Source organism: Momordica charantia, assembly GCF_013281855.1.
Source record: "Momordica charantia cultivar OHB3-1 chromosome 8 unlocalized genomic scaffold, Mcharantia_2.0 BLBB01000008.1, whole genome shotgun sequence".
NCBI lineage: Eukaryota > Viridiplantae > Streptophyta > Magnoliopsida > Cucurbitales > Cucurbitaceae > Momordica > Momordica charantia.
Genome location: NW_028275166.1, coordinates 25,248,043 through 25,262,753, shown reverse-complemented (window position 1 = coordinate 25,262,753; position 14,711 = coordinate 25,248,043). Strand labels below are relative to the sequence as shown.

Genomic DNA, 14,711 nt, shown 5'->3' with positions numbered 1-14,711 from the left:
AATTGCTTTTGTCATTACCACAATTTTGCTATAAATCTACACTATATTAAAAAGAGACCATCCTGAAAAATATTTTTGGACTAATATGACTCTCCTAGCCAGTAAAATATTATAAATACAGTAAATTAATTAGTTAATAATTAATTATAAATAATATTAAGGAATATAAATAGTTGGAATGCAAATAATTTTTCCTACTACTTTTTAAAAAATCATTTAATTATAATTTACTTTCTAATGTTTTGTAATGGATGATCATCTATTATGGTATAAATATAAGTTTTTTCTGTAATTTTGTCCACAAACACTTGAGGATTCATTCATTCCTTCCTCTTTTCAGTGTTCTCAATTCTTAGTCTTTATTATTATTATTATTATTATTATTATTATTATTATTATTATTATTATTATTGTTATCGACAACTTCGTTTATCGCTATTATAGAATAATTTCTTAGTTAATATCGTTGGAGGTCAATTTCTATCTCACACATGGCATAAAGGAGAAAACTACACTTGACTTTGAGTTTATATGGCCAAGTTTCGTCATCTTGGTATTAACACTTGTTGTCGAGCCGAGGCCCAGTAAAACTGAGCCGACCATTGATTATCTTGAGTCTTGTTTCCATTTCTTTGGTCGAATCGACTTGGAACTATCTCGCTCAATCAAAATTTCTACATGAAAATATTTTTTTTAGAAAAAAACAAGAAATAGAGTTACCAAACATTTATATTTCTTAAAAGTTTGAAACAAAGATAAAAGTTTGAAATAAAGATAAAGAAATGAAAAATGAAAATGTTACCGGAACTTGTAATTATGGTGAACTTGTTCTCAGAAAGTATATGTTTTGAGCAGGTAAAAAATTGTCTCTCAGTTAATTGTTCTACGTTTACATTTGTTCATCAATAGTTATGATTTTGTTATATTTATAAAAAGAAATAAGAACAAGCCTGATAAGATTTATAAGATAAATGCTACTTCTCTATTTGCCAATTGATTTTGAAATAAAATTTATGAATATTGATATGACATCCAATAAGCTTAAATGAACATCCAGTCAAGATTGGTGAGCTGAAAAAGCCAACATCTTGAGGGAGCACGTTAAGTTTTTTAAAGATAAATGAGCTATATCAATTAATTTTGGAATGAAACCGTGAATATTGATACAATATAAATAAGAGATAAATACCCCTGTAGGCTCCTTTAAAACTTAATTATATAAATGACTTAAATCTTAATAATTAACAGATTTATCAAAATAGAGTCACGAGCCCATGTGAAAAATATCAAACTAAATAGGTTTTTAATAAATAAATAAAACCATAAGATACGTCTATGGGTGGATAAAGTTCTCTTCTTCTCCCTGGAGAATTTGTAGAAAAACGGTGCCGGCGGTGGCGTTCATAGGGCAGGAGTTTTGCACTTTCTGCAAGGAGGTTTGTCTAATCTGGCTTTCGGTTAGGTTTGGATGGCAGAGTCGTTGAGCAGGCAGATAGAGAGCTTAAAGTTAACACAAGAGGAGAAAGGCAAGCAAATTGAGGTAGGTGATAATGTGATTGCCCAATGCGACCAAAATCTCTTACTCAGTTTGGCGTGCAAAATCTTAACCTCAAGAACTATCCACCATGAGTCCTTTAGAACGATGATTCCTAGAATTTGGGGAGTGGAGGATGTGAAGATCAGGGGAGTTGGGAAGAATATCTTTGTGTGTCAATTTAGTAATCCTAGAGATAAGAAAAGAGTGGTGAATGCTGGTTCGTGGTTTTTTGACAAAGGAGTATTGGCCTTTGAAGATCTACGGGCAGATACGAGCATTGGTGAGATGGAATTCCGGTATGTATCTTTTTGGATCCACTTGCATAAACTCCCTGTTGCGGTCTTCTCAAAGGATCTGGCTAAATCAATAGGGAATTTAATTGGGAAATATGAAAAAATTGATTGTGATGAAGGCGGTCTTTGTTGGGGCCAGACAATGAAAATTAAGGTGGCCATTGATGTGTTAAAACCGCTTCGTAGGGGTGTTCTTCTTAAGCTCGGATCAATGGCGGATGAGAGATGGATCCCCATCACGTATGAAAAACTTCCGAATTTCTGTTACGGATGCGGTAAGCTGGACCATGTGTTAAAGGAGTGCGATGAGCATGTACCAGGCGATGCTGATCAGCTCCAATATGGAGCGTGGCTGAGGGAGTTGCCATTTTCTAAGAAATCTAGGAAGGGGAGTGGATTGGGAGAGGATAGTAGAAGCGGCAGAGGTCGAGGTCGGAGTAGTAGGAAAAATGGGCAGCGGGAACAATCAAGCGATGGTGAAAGCTCTGAGAATTCCGGCGATGGCGGGGTAGATGGTGACCGGCATCGGGCGGTTCCGGCGAGATTCACTGGGAATCGTATTAATGAAAGGGCGGTAATTAGGGAAGAATTAAATGGTGATTTAGATCCCATTATTCAAGGCCAACGGGTAGTTCCGAATTTAGGGGAGCAATTAGTTCGGGGAATAAAATCCACATCTATAGTGATTGATACGGACTTTAAATGTCAGGAGGTGGTTAATTCTCTTTCCCCTCTCAAGGTGGCTGACCAGAAAAGGAATGAATGCATATTGCAGGTGGGCCCGACAAGCCATAAGAAGGGTAATTCGGTCCACGCGATAATAGAGAAACAGACCGGACTGGATCCTAAGGGTGTTGGGCCGGACCATTTGGATGAAAGATTATTTTACGAAGGGGGAAACATGCTAGAAAGGGATGGTAAAACAGGTAAGAGGTGGAGACGTAAACAGGGATTGGTGGAGGTCCAAAAAGGTGGAAGTCTTGATACTGGAAAGTCTTTGGCTGGGAAAAAGCATGTGATAGAGTTGGATTATATGGAGTCCCTGAAAAAGATATGTGTGATGGGTTCTCAACAACTTTTTGAACAAACGGTGGAGGCTGTTGGACAGCCCCGTCGAGAACAATGAAAATATTAAGTTGGAATGTTCGGGGGTTGGGGAACCCTCGAACATTGCGAGCACTATGTCATTTGGTACGTAGTCATAAGCCCCACTTGGTTTTTCTTATGGAAACCAGATGTCGAATACAAAATGAGGTTAGAGTTAAAACTGAGTTGAGTTTTGATTGCAGTTTTTGTGTTCCAAGTATAGAGAGTAGCGGAGGGTTGATGTTACTGTGGCATAGCGAGCTAGATGTTCGAATTCTCTCGTTTTCTAGGGGCCATATTGACGCGATGGTTAAAGAAGATAGATACAATTGGCGGTTTACAGGAATTTATGGGCATCTAGTCCAGGACAATCGGTGGGAAACATGGGAACTTATAGGAAGACTCCATAGTATTTTCGATCTTCCTTGGATTTTGGGTGGTGATTTTAACGAGATTCTTTTCAATTCTGAGAAGTTGGAAGGAGTTCCGAGGCGACAGAGCTTGATGCAAAACTTTAAGGATACGTTGGATTTGTGTGGTCTTTTGGATCCGGGCTTTGTTGGAGATATTTTTACGTGGTGCGATGGACATAAGTATAGACAACCTATTTGGGAGAGATTGGACCGGTTCCTTATCAATACAGCGATATTCCAGATCCAGGAGACATTAGAAATTCGGCACCTAGAATTCTTAGCATCAGATCATAGGCCCATTCTCGCCGAATGGTTGGGAGTAGGCGAGGCTACAGTGGGGAGAAGGAAGGGCCGTAGACCACACCGGTTTGAAGAGCAGTGGTTTTCGTTTCAAGAGTGCAAGGAGATCGTAAGAAGAGTTTGGGCAGTGCAAGGTGACCTTTGTGGAACCGTTTTCCAAGGTAAGATAAATTCATGTCTAGAAGAGTTGATTAAATGGAATGTGGGTAGATTGGGCGGATCCCTTCGGGGGGCCATTATGAGGAAAGAGGTGGAGATCCAACGGATGGTTAAGGACGGAGCTACTGGCTGGAGGGATAACCTTTGGGAGGCTAAGCGGGATCTTGAAAAGTTGTTAGAGGAAGAAGAGACGTACTGGAGGCAAAGGTCTAGTGAAGACTGGCTGGTTAAGGGAGACTAAAATATAAGATGGTTCCACTTGAGAGCTAGCCACCGGAAGAAATCAAATAAGATAAAGGGTTTGTTTGACGAGTTAGGCAACTGGTGTTGTCTGGAAGAGGATGTTGTACGGATTGCCTCTTCTTACTTTTGTGATCTGTTCATGTCAACCAGCCCCAGTAACCAGGATATGGGCCCGGTGTTGGATTCCATCACGCCAAAGCTGAATGAAGAACATACCAATAGGCTTCTAAGGCCATTTATGGAGGAAGAGGTTAGGAAGGTGGTATTTGAGATGCCACCCTCAAAAGCCCCAGGCCCTGACGGGGTCCAAGCCTCATTTTTCCAAAAATATTGGGATGTTGTGGGGGGAGGAAACTATCAAACTTTGTCTTGAAATCCTCAATGGCTCCTCAGATATTGGCCAGTTAAATAAGACTTTTATTGTTCTGATAACTAAGCACAAGGACTCGAAGAGGATGAAAGACTTTCATTCTATTAGCCTTTGTAATGTCATATGTAATGTCATATATAAGATTATCTCGAAGGTTTTGGCTAATAGGCTCAAACAGGTTCTCAATGAGCTCATATCCCCTACTCAATCAGCCTTTGTGCCAAGTAGACTTATAACGGATAATGCTATTATGGGGTTTGAATGTATCCATTCTCTTTATGGTAGAATAAAGGGCAAATTAGGAGCTGTAGCGTTAAAGTTAGACATGTTGAAAGCATACGATAGAGTCGAATGGAGATATCTGCGATTGGTAATGGAAAAGATGAGATTCATGCCTAGGTGGATCGATTTAATTATGAGTTGTGTGGAGATAGTGAGTTTCTCAGTTCTGGTTAATGGGATGTCGGGACCATCGTTTCAGCCAAGTAGAGGACTGCGGCAGGGAGATCCATTATCACCCTATCTCTTTCTTTTATGTTCCGAAGGTTTTTCTGCTCTTCTCGCAAGTGAAGAAAAGAAAAACAATCTTGCTGGTTTTCGTATAAATAAATATTGCCCCTCGCTAACGCACTTATTTTTTTGCAGATGATAGCCTCATTTTTCTTAGCGCTTCTCAAAAAGATTGTCAGACCATCAAATGGGTACTTAATTCCTATGAGAAGGCTTCGGGACAAACTATCAATTTGGAGAAATCTTTGCTCATGACTAGTAGAAATACGAAACCAGAGATGGTTGAGCATATTAAAGTTGAGTTAGGTGTTCAATTTTCTCAGAAGCTTGGCCAATACCTTGGGCTTCCCTCTTAGGTCAATAAAAGCCGTAGCGAAATTTTCAGCGCCATAGTGGATAGAGTGTGGAAGAAACTTCAAGGCTGGAAGGGAAAGCTTTTTTCGATGGGTGGCAAGGAGGTCTTAATCAAGACTGTTGCACAAGCTATACCGAATTATACTCTGAGCTGTTTTAAACTTCCTGTTTCTATCTGTAATGAACTACACCAAATCTATAATAGGTTTTGGTGGGGTTCTTCTTCTGAGGATAGGAAAATACATTGGCAAAGTTGGAAACTTCTGTGTATCCGAAAGGACCTAGGGGGAATGGGATTCAGGGATATAAGCATTTTCAATCAGGCTATGCTGGCCAAACAGAGTTGGCGAATACTTCGACATCCGGATAGTCTGTTGGCCAAGACCCTTAGAGGAAAATATTTCAAGACAGGATCGTTTTTGCAAGCTAAGTTGGGAGCTAGGCCTTCTTATGCCTGGAGGAGTATCTTGTGGGGAAGAGATTTATTTAAAAAAGGGTATCGATGGAAGGTGGGCAATGGTTTTAGTATTAATTTAAGTTCAGATCCTTGGCTTCCTAGAGATGGTAATTTTTCCCCTGTTTTTACCCATATCCATGTTCGAAACTTCTCGGTAGCTTGGCTAATGGAAGGGAGGGGCCGATGGGATGAAATTAAAGTTCGTGAAAGTTTCATTGTTTCGGAAGCTGATATTATTTTACAAACTCCTTTGCCGAGTCAAGACAAGGATGATGAAATCATTTGGGGAATGGACAAGACGGGTATCTTCTCGGTTAGGAGTGCGTATCATCTGGGGATTCAATTGATGCTGAAACTTCTTCCTCAAATTCAGACACTCAAGCTAAGCGTTGGAAGAGACTTTGGAAAGTTAATGTTGCCCCAAAAATCAGAATCTTGTGCTGGAAAATAATTCGGAATTTGCTTCCTGTCAAAGTAAATTTATGTAGTAAGGGATTATGACTAATGTGAATTGTGTTTTGTGCAGGAACCACGAGGAAACTGTCTCATCTTTTCTGGGAGTGCAAGGTAACTAAACGCCTTTTTGGAATTTTTTCTAAATTCTGATGGGGTTTTTTTTCTTGTGACAGGAGAAGCTGGGGGAATTCTGAATGTTGGGATTGGATGCTGGATAAGGCAAGCGACGAGGATTTGGATGTCCTTTTGATCGGGTCGTGGGTTATTTGGAATCACAGAAATTATGTGATTTTCCGTGGTGAACATTCTAGCTTTTCAACAATGATTCAGCAGTTAACCAAATTCGTGACAGAGTCTTCTTATCAGTCAGAAACTTCTTTGAGTATGCTACACAAGACTTTAAACAATAAATTGAAGTGGGAACCCCCACCAATGCATATCTGGACCCTAAATGCCGATGCATCGTGGTCGGATTCTACGCACAGAGGAGGGATTGGGTGGATTATTCGCAGTTGGGACGGCGACATTGTACTTGCGGGCAATCGTTTTGTGGAGGCATGCAATAATGTCAAACTTCTAGAGGCTTCGGACAAGCAACAAATTTACTGTGAATGTCTCATAATTAATCAAGCAACAAATTCTAAAATTTAAATTTAAAAAATAATGCACCCAAAAGTTTGAAACACATCAATATTATTTCCTTCTAATAATTAAATATATACAAAACAAAACAAAATTTATTGGTGATAGGAATTAGTAGATGCACTCGATAATCCCAACTATGTTGACATAATCTTAACACCCTCGTCATTTAGCTTATTCAGATAAATGAATAACATTAAATAATAAAAAGAGTTGGTACATTGTTGGAGTTAAATATAAAAATAAAAGAAACTATAATTAATTGTACAAATGTAAATCATAGAAGCCCATGGTATCGGAGAATCCACCCCAAGAAGTTATGAGAAATCCACAAAAGTGCTCCAAATCTTTGAATGATTTATGGGTATCTTCCACTTCCACAGTCCGTTCCACCTCTTCCAAAGCTTCTCGAATTGGACGTCTTCATTCTTCAATTATACGCCGCTTCACAGTTGGTTTTTCAATTGTATCCAGCTTCACAGCACACGACACACTATTGGAATTCTTCAAATGTAAACCATATAGACAAGTACATGATGTTGAAGAATCCACCATTAGAAGGTACAGGAAATCCACAAAGGTGCTCCAAATCTTTGAGGGATTTATGGCTATCTTCCCACCCCACAGTCCGCTCCACCTCCTTCAAAGCTTTTCAAGCTCCTTGTCTCAGTTCTTCAATCGTAAACAACTTCACAAATGGTTTTCATTGACTTCATATCACACGACGCACCATTTGCAAAAAGCTGCCACTGTGCTTTCAAGATCGTATCGACGAAGCTTATTTTGATCAGCATTGTTACTCTGAGTAGCTGTGTTGAGGGAGGATGAAGTACTAATCTGCCGTGGTGGTATGATTGTGGCTCGTGTTGAAGTTGTGGTTTCAGTTGGTGTTTGGTGTGTCTTTGCTGCCAAGTCACCGCATTTCTATTCCAAAAAAATCACATTCTCATTATTTTGATTATGTATAAAATTGGATATAAAAAAGAAATATGGAATTGTACAACAAAAAGGAAAAGAAAAAAAAAAGACGAATCCAACTCACCAGAGTCTTTGGTGCCCAATCAGTCACAAAAAACAAGGAGAAATGCAACAAGTTTGTTATAATCATACTCTCAAACTTTTAGTAATAAAAAATTGTTTGTAATTAAACGTTTAAATATTGTTAAATACATAAACCATCTATTAATTATGAGTATGGTTACAATCAAACCCCAATTTTTTCACATCAATTTTTTGTTTTTCTTAAAATGAAACATTGGTAACATTGATATGGAAAAGTAAAATGTTAAATGGTTAATATAGAGTTTAAAAAAATTATGTCTAAATTATAATTATTCGATAGTTCAATGGTTTAATTGTAACAATTGTTATATTTTGAAGATGATCGGTACGTTTTGTAATATTTTAGGGTTTAATTGTAACCCTTTCTAAATTTAGAGGGTCGTTAATCAAATTGAAAGTTTGAAGAGTGTGATTGTAACTACTATTAATTTATTGGTAATTTTTGTAAATTTTCCTTGATTAGCACTTGTTTCAATAATATATTTTTATAGTAGTAATTGTTTTATTTTTATATAATTAGTAGTTGTTTTATTATAGAAAATAAAATTTTAATAAGTAACATTTATTTAAATTTTTTTAAAAGATAACTAATTTTTTTAAATAATATATTTTGAATAGTATTTTTTTTTTTTTGCATGAGTAGGTTTTTTTTCTTTGATGTGAGAAGTTATTTTATTTTAGAAGAGAATATAAATTTTAATATGTGACATTTATTTAATTTTGTTTGAGAAAATAATTTTAGTATAACATTATATTGAATAAAAATAAAAGAAAAGATAATGAATGAAAACTTGGACCCACGGATCTTTAGATTAAAAACCAAGCATACCACCATTATACCAAAGTGGTAGTTTTGTACAATTTAGGTATATATCACCAGCAAACACCATGCAACTCGAGGAGCGACAACTTATAATTTTTTAAATATTATTTTTAGAAATAGTTTGATGGTTGATATATATTTGGAATAAGTTTGAAATAAAGTATTATTAAAAAAAATTCAAAGTATATTTCATTAGTTATTAAATTATAATATTAATTAAAGTTGGGCTTAAAAAAGGAAAAAAGTCAATAAACCCCTCCACATACACGTATAGACGCACACTTTATGCCCAATCTGTCCCTTCGGCGGTATAGAAGCACGCGTTTTTTTTTTCTTTCCCTTTTTCTTCGTTTTCCTTTTATTTAAGGAATATTATGATTATAAAATAAAATAAAAATCAACAACTTTGCTTGTTTCGTGATTCAAGCCAAGCCCACGAGATCGAATCTAGAGATACAATTACGAAAGTTTTAAATTATAGATTTAAATATTATTTTGATATTTATACTTTCTTCGATTCATTTTTATTTTTGTACATTTAAAACGTTTAAATAAAATTTTTAAAATTTAACCATAATATTGTATTAAAGAATTTGTAGCATGTGAAAATTTTCGAACAGGGACCAAAATAGTCATTTAAAAAAATATAGGAATTAAAACAGACATAGAATTTAGAGAAAGTACAAGGATTAAAATATACGTTTTTTAAGTCTCTTGAAATTCTATCGCTAACTTGCTCTCCCTTCTCATTATGCTGGCTTGGATATAGACTTATATTCTTAAAAATCGTATTTGAACTGTTCCTGCTTCGCCTCGGTTCTCTTAGTGTTGGCTGAATATTCTTTCTATTGGGGATGCTTTTCGATCTGTGGTTCGGTTTGCTATTGGAGATGGTCATCGTTGTTTTGTGTTTGCCCTTTAGGGGTTGTGCCTCGATCTAGAGCGGTGAGATTCTCTTTTTTTTTTTTTGTTTAATACATTTACCTTTGCCAAAAAAAAAAGGTTCTTTAAAACACATGGACCAAAACAAGCCAAAATTTAGAGTTATAGGGATCAAAATAATATTTAAATTGAAATTATAATAAAATAAAAAGAGTATTTATTATATAACTTTTTTTTTTTTGGTAATAAATGACTATTCCTGAATTTATGTTAGTTTTGCATTTTGTTTAAAAAGAAATTTGGGTTTTAAGGCTAGGTATTCAAAGAAAATTTATTGACATATTTACTAATAGAACATGCCTAACACAAACCCTATTAGGTATGTAGAATTAAAATGTATTAGGTAAAAAGGTTGGAGAGAGACCAAAAGATACCAAATTACAACTTACAACAAAACTTCCCTTCACTTTCCAAGTTACTTCCTCAAATATTTTACTAATATTAGAAAAAATATCCAAATTATTCTTGGTTCTTAACTTGTAAAGATCAAAGTTACCTCCCCAACTAGACCTGTTAAAAATCATATTTTTATTTCAAAATTTAATCCATGAGTTTTGACTAAAAACATTATTGAAACATTCTTTTTTGTTACATTCTAATACAATATAATAAATATGGAACATAAAGCGATGGGAGAGTTTGATACTTTTTTTTTTCCTTTTTAAGTTGAATTTCAACAAAGTAAGAGATTTTCAAAAGTCAAAGAATGAAGTATTCAACATGAGTAAAAATAAGCATATGCATCATTTAAAATATAATATATTCGAATTTCTACTGCTAAATATTGTAAAATATTTTCATTATCAACCAATATTATCAATTATGATAAATCATACGCCATAAATGACTTCTGTGTTTAGGTTAATGCAGATTTTTTTCCTTTTCTTTTTTTAAATAATATATAATATTTATGCAACGATATCAAATTCAGTTGACTAAATAATTAAATATATTTACATGCCTTCATCAAATTGAGACAACAACTAACGGAATTTTATTTCCCAATTTATTGTTCTTTTCTTAAGTTTTATTTGATTTGAGAACTAATAACAAAAATAAGTTAATTAATTAAGTCAAGTGTATAGCTGATTCTATCTTGAAAACAATATTCACAATTTTATAAAATTTCATTTACTTGCTATTAAAAAATTAAGTTTAGTTACAACCCACTAACATTCATTGTTATTTTTAGAACTTTATATGCATTTTGTATTGTAGGGGTCGAAAATATAAAATAATATATTTATTTGTGTTTTTAAAAAAATGGTTAACTAAATAAGAAAAAGAAAATTCAGATATATATATATATATATATACACGTACTCCCAAATATACCTCCATTTTAACTTAAACATAGATCAATTTTTTTTTCCATATAATTAATGAAATTTTAAACTCATTTTTTTCATCTACCATTTTGTATTATGTGTTAAATCAATCCATATTTCTCTAGTAAACCTATCCAGTCAAAATTAGTTTTGATCTACGCACAAAAAAGGGGAATTTGTTTTAAAATCTAAATAAAACCTTAAAATAAAATTATATACAAAATCAAATTATTTTGAAGTTTAATAACTAAATAATTATACTAACTCCATGAACTTAAAATGTGTTTAAAGAATTTGTGTCTACCATATCTTTTGACCCTTTTTTGTTTCCTTGTAATCTCATCAATGATCTACTATATATAGAAAGTTGGTCCATACCAATATATAAAAAATAATAATAAATAATCTCATTAGCCAATGATCTACTAAGAGACTTATATTATTTGACACAATATTAAAAACTTGTAATCAACTTGTTAAACAATTATTGTCAAAAAACCTATTATACAAAAAAACTAAAATGTATTGAACCAAAATTGTAATTCAATAAAAGAAAAAATTATGGATAAGTTACCTATCACTATTTCAACGTTCCAAAGGTTGATGATTTGACCCACCACCCTGTGTAATATTTTCTTTTAAGTATAACAAATGGGAGGGATGAGGATTTGAAATTCCAACCTCGAGAGAAGGAGCAACGTCTTTTCCATTAAGTTATGATGTTGGTTTTACTTTGTGTAGAACTAAAAACAATCTATTTTTTATATCAAAGTGAGCATAGCTTAACAGTAAGTGACATATATCTTAAAAGGTGTGAATTCGATCACTCACGCCTACATGTTGTATTAAAAAAAATAATTCATTTTATATTTTTTAATATAAGGTAGAGATTCCAACCTCTCACTTTGTGTAGAATTATAGCTTAATTAGTTCAATTAAGTTCAATTATGCTAGATTGGAAAAAAAAAATTAATCCGGACATGACAAAGCATATATTACGCACCAAAAAATTAGAGTTTTGGATCCTCAAATGTTGTCGAGCTAAAAAAAAGGTTAGGCAAATAAAAACCGAAATTTATTTAGTGAAAATTGTATTAAAAAAAAAAGAGAAAAAAGCCTATAAAATACAACCAAACGAAGACAGTTACTTCCACGCTGTCGTCACGTACCATGCCAGCTACGACACCGACGCGTCCGTTTAAATTATGTTTTAATAAAAAAAAATTAAAATATCCGATTTTTTTAGTTCAGCCCTTCACGTTCCTCGCCTATAAAAACCCCCCTCCACGCCTTGCCTCAACTTCTTTCGCCTCGCTATTCGTCCGCAGCCTTCAGCTAAGTCTCCTTTATCCTCTCTCTCTCTTTTAAGTCCTTTTTTCCTTTCTTCTTTCTTTCCAAGTTCTTGCGGCTTTTTCTTTCTTTTTTTTTTTTTTTTCCTTTCAATTATCTCTGTTTTTCCGGAGATTATTGTCCTGCTGAATCCGAATCTTTGTGAATCTTGTTGAAATCTTCGTTCGGAGTTCTTGATTTGTGGTGGCTTTTCTCGGTATTGGACTGTTTGTTTGTCAATTCATTCCCGGGCTCCTTGTGTTCTCTCTTGCTCTGATTCCAAAATCCGGGGTTTACGACTTGGTTCTAGGGTTTTGTTGACCAGCTCGATGATTTTAGGTTTTCTATGACGCTCTCTTTACTAAGGCGACGTATTCGTATTCTCCACTCGTTTTCGGTTGTGTTCCTGTACTGGTTCTACGTGTTCTCATGAACTAATTGCCTCATTCGTCGTGGTGAAATTCGATTGATCTATTCTTTTGGTAGCCTGAGTTTGTAGTCGGAAGATTCATTTGATTTTATCAGGTTAGGAACAGACAATTAAACTTTTGACTCAGAAAGTTCGAAACTAATTGGAAGTATTTTGGCGGGAAGTATTTGAAAGAGAGAATTAAATGGCGTCTATTCAAAGGGAAGGCAGCTTGGGGTCTAATGGACGTTCGCAATCTGGGATTCCTGATGAGAGGAAGCGAAAGCGGATGCAATCTAACAGAGAATCTGCTAGGAGATCTCGGATGAGGAAGCAGAAGCAATTGGAGGACCTCGCAAGCGAGGTAGGTCGACTTGAAATTGCAAATAATCAGCTTCTGCAGAGCATTAGTGCCAAGGAGCAAGCATTTATCCAGGTCGACAACATGAACAATGTTCTCAGGGCTCAAGCTATGGAACTGACTGATCGCCTGCGTTCCCTGAACTCGGTCCTCCATATTGTGGAAGAGGTTAGCGGGCTTGCTATGGATATCCCTGAAATCCCTGATCCTCTCTTGAAGCCATGGGAACTTTCTCGGCCAGTTCCGCCCGTCGTAGCTGACATGTTTCTGTGTTAATCAGTCCCTCTTCAAGGGCTCATGGGTGCCACATTTGCGAGTCTTTTGTTTGTGTATTCGTGTCAGGTGTTAGGATTCTGCTCTGGGTTGGTGTTTGTATGTCATACTGTCGTGTAATAGTGTCTATTGCCTTCTGCAAGTGTGGATCATCCAAGAAAATGTCTCGTGGTACTTTATGTGTTTTTGGTAATGGTAATAATATACTGATACTATCTGTATTCGAGGGCTTCTATCTTTGCTCGAGATTACTCACCGAGTAATCGTCGAACGCAAGAAGTTCTTGGATACTAATGACATAGAATTTGGTCTTATGTATTGAATATTGTTAATGCGAAGTACTAGAGTGTTTCCTGTTAAATTTCCTCCCTGTCATGTTTATCTGTTGTAGTTAGAATTTCAGTTGTAAACGTTGATTCAAGTCCCAACTCTTACATATTCTGTTGGATTGAGTCCAATTCTTCTTTAGGTGGTCAAAAATTTGCCGCCCTACCTTTTGGATACGATTGAATGAAAAAGTCTCAGCCTCAGGTTTGATTCTGATTCATGGTTATGCCAGGAGAAAATGGAATTTGCTTCATACTATGCTCTGCAGTAACAGCAGGTTAGTTTCTTTGGCTTATACTATACTAATCCATTGTGTTTTTAAGCAGTGGGTAATAACGATGGGGTTGGTTTTTCATCATTGAATTTGTTTGATTTTATCTTCTCTGGATCTCTTTTTTTGGAAGTCCTCTCTGGATCTTATTGATGTTGGTTGGTCCTGCAGGACTTTTTTTTTTCTAGGTGGGAGTTGGTAAGGAATTATTTATTGGGAAAAAGTAGAAATAATTATAAACATGGTCTCCAATAAATGGAGACTAAGAAAGAAATTTTATTTTATAAATTAAAAAGACGGAAAAAGGACAAGTTTGTATATTATAATGTAGATTAGATACAAGTCAAGGTATTCCAAGAGACCCGTATGATAATTTTTCTATTGCTTATCCATCAACAAATTTGACCTGTTTCCTTGGGTTCCGTGGCCAATTTAGCTTATTCTCTCTGTGCTTTTCTTCTTCTTGCAGAATATACTCTGATTCTTTTCTTCATAATAAATAATAAATAATAAATGACGTATTTTTAAACTAATTTTTCATTATTTTCTATTGGCCTCTCTGTTTCTTGTTGAAGTGGACTTGTGTACTAACAAAACAAGCAACTGCCTGCCACTTGTTTCTCGTATTTGGTCTTTATTTTTTCAGATAAGCTAGAGCTGTTTGAATCTGAAACTTCAGTTTTCGTTAATCTAAAAGTTTGGTTGGTAACATTTATATTCTTAGGTTTTTAAGAAATATAACTGTTACCAAACCTAAGTGAATGGA

At 35.0% G+C, this 14,711-nt stretch overlaps 2 protein-coding genes across 2 annotated transcripts; both read left to right on the top strand.

The window, feature by feature from the left end:
• Positions 1–3,222: 3,222 nt before the first annotated feature.
• Positions 3,223–7,530, top strand: LOC111022423 (uncharacterized). Its single transcript, XM_088127009.1, has 7 exons — positions 3,223–3,995; positions 4,182–4,281; positions 4,544–4,771; positions 5,268–6,110; positions 6,249–6,289; positions 6,352–6,733; positions 7,204–7,530. The coding sequence occupies exons 1-7, from the start codon at positions 3,223–3,225 to the stop codon at positions 7,528–7,530; spliced, it is 2,694 nt and encodes an 897-aa protein (XP_087983135.1).
• Positions 7,531–12,270: 4,740 nt separating this feature from the next.
• Positions 12,271–13,708, top strand: BZIP53 (basic region/leucine zipper motif 53). The gene has a single exon (XM_022299565.2). The coding sequence runs from the start codon at positions 12,919–12,921 to the stop codon at positions 13,348–13,350; it is 432 nt and encodes a 143-aa protein (XP_022155257.1). The 5' UTR covers positions 12,271–12,918; the 3' UTR covers positions 13,351–13,708.
• Positions 13,709–14,711: the final 1,003 nt, after the last annotated feature.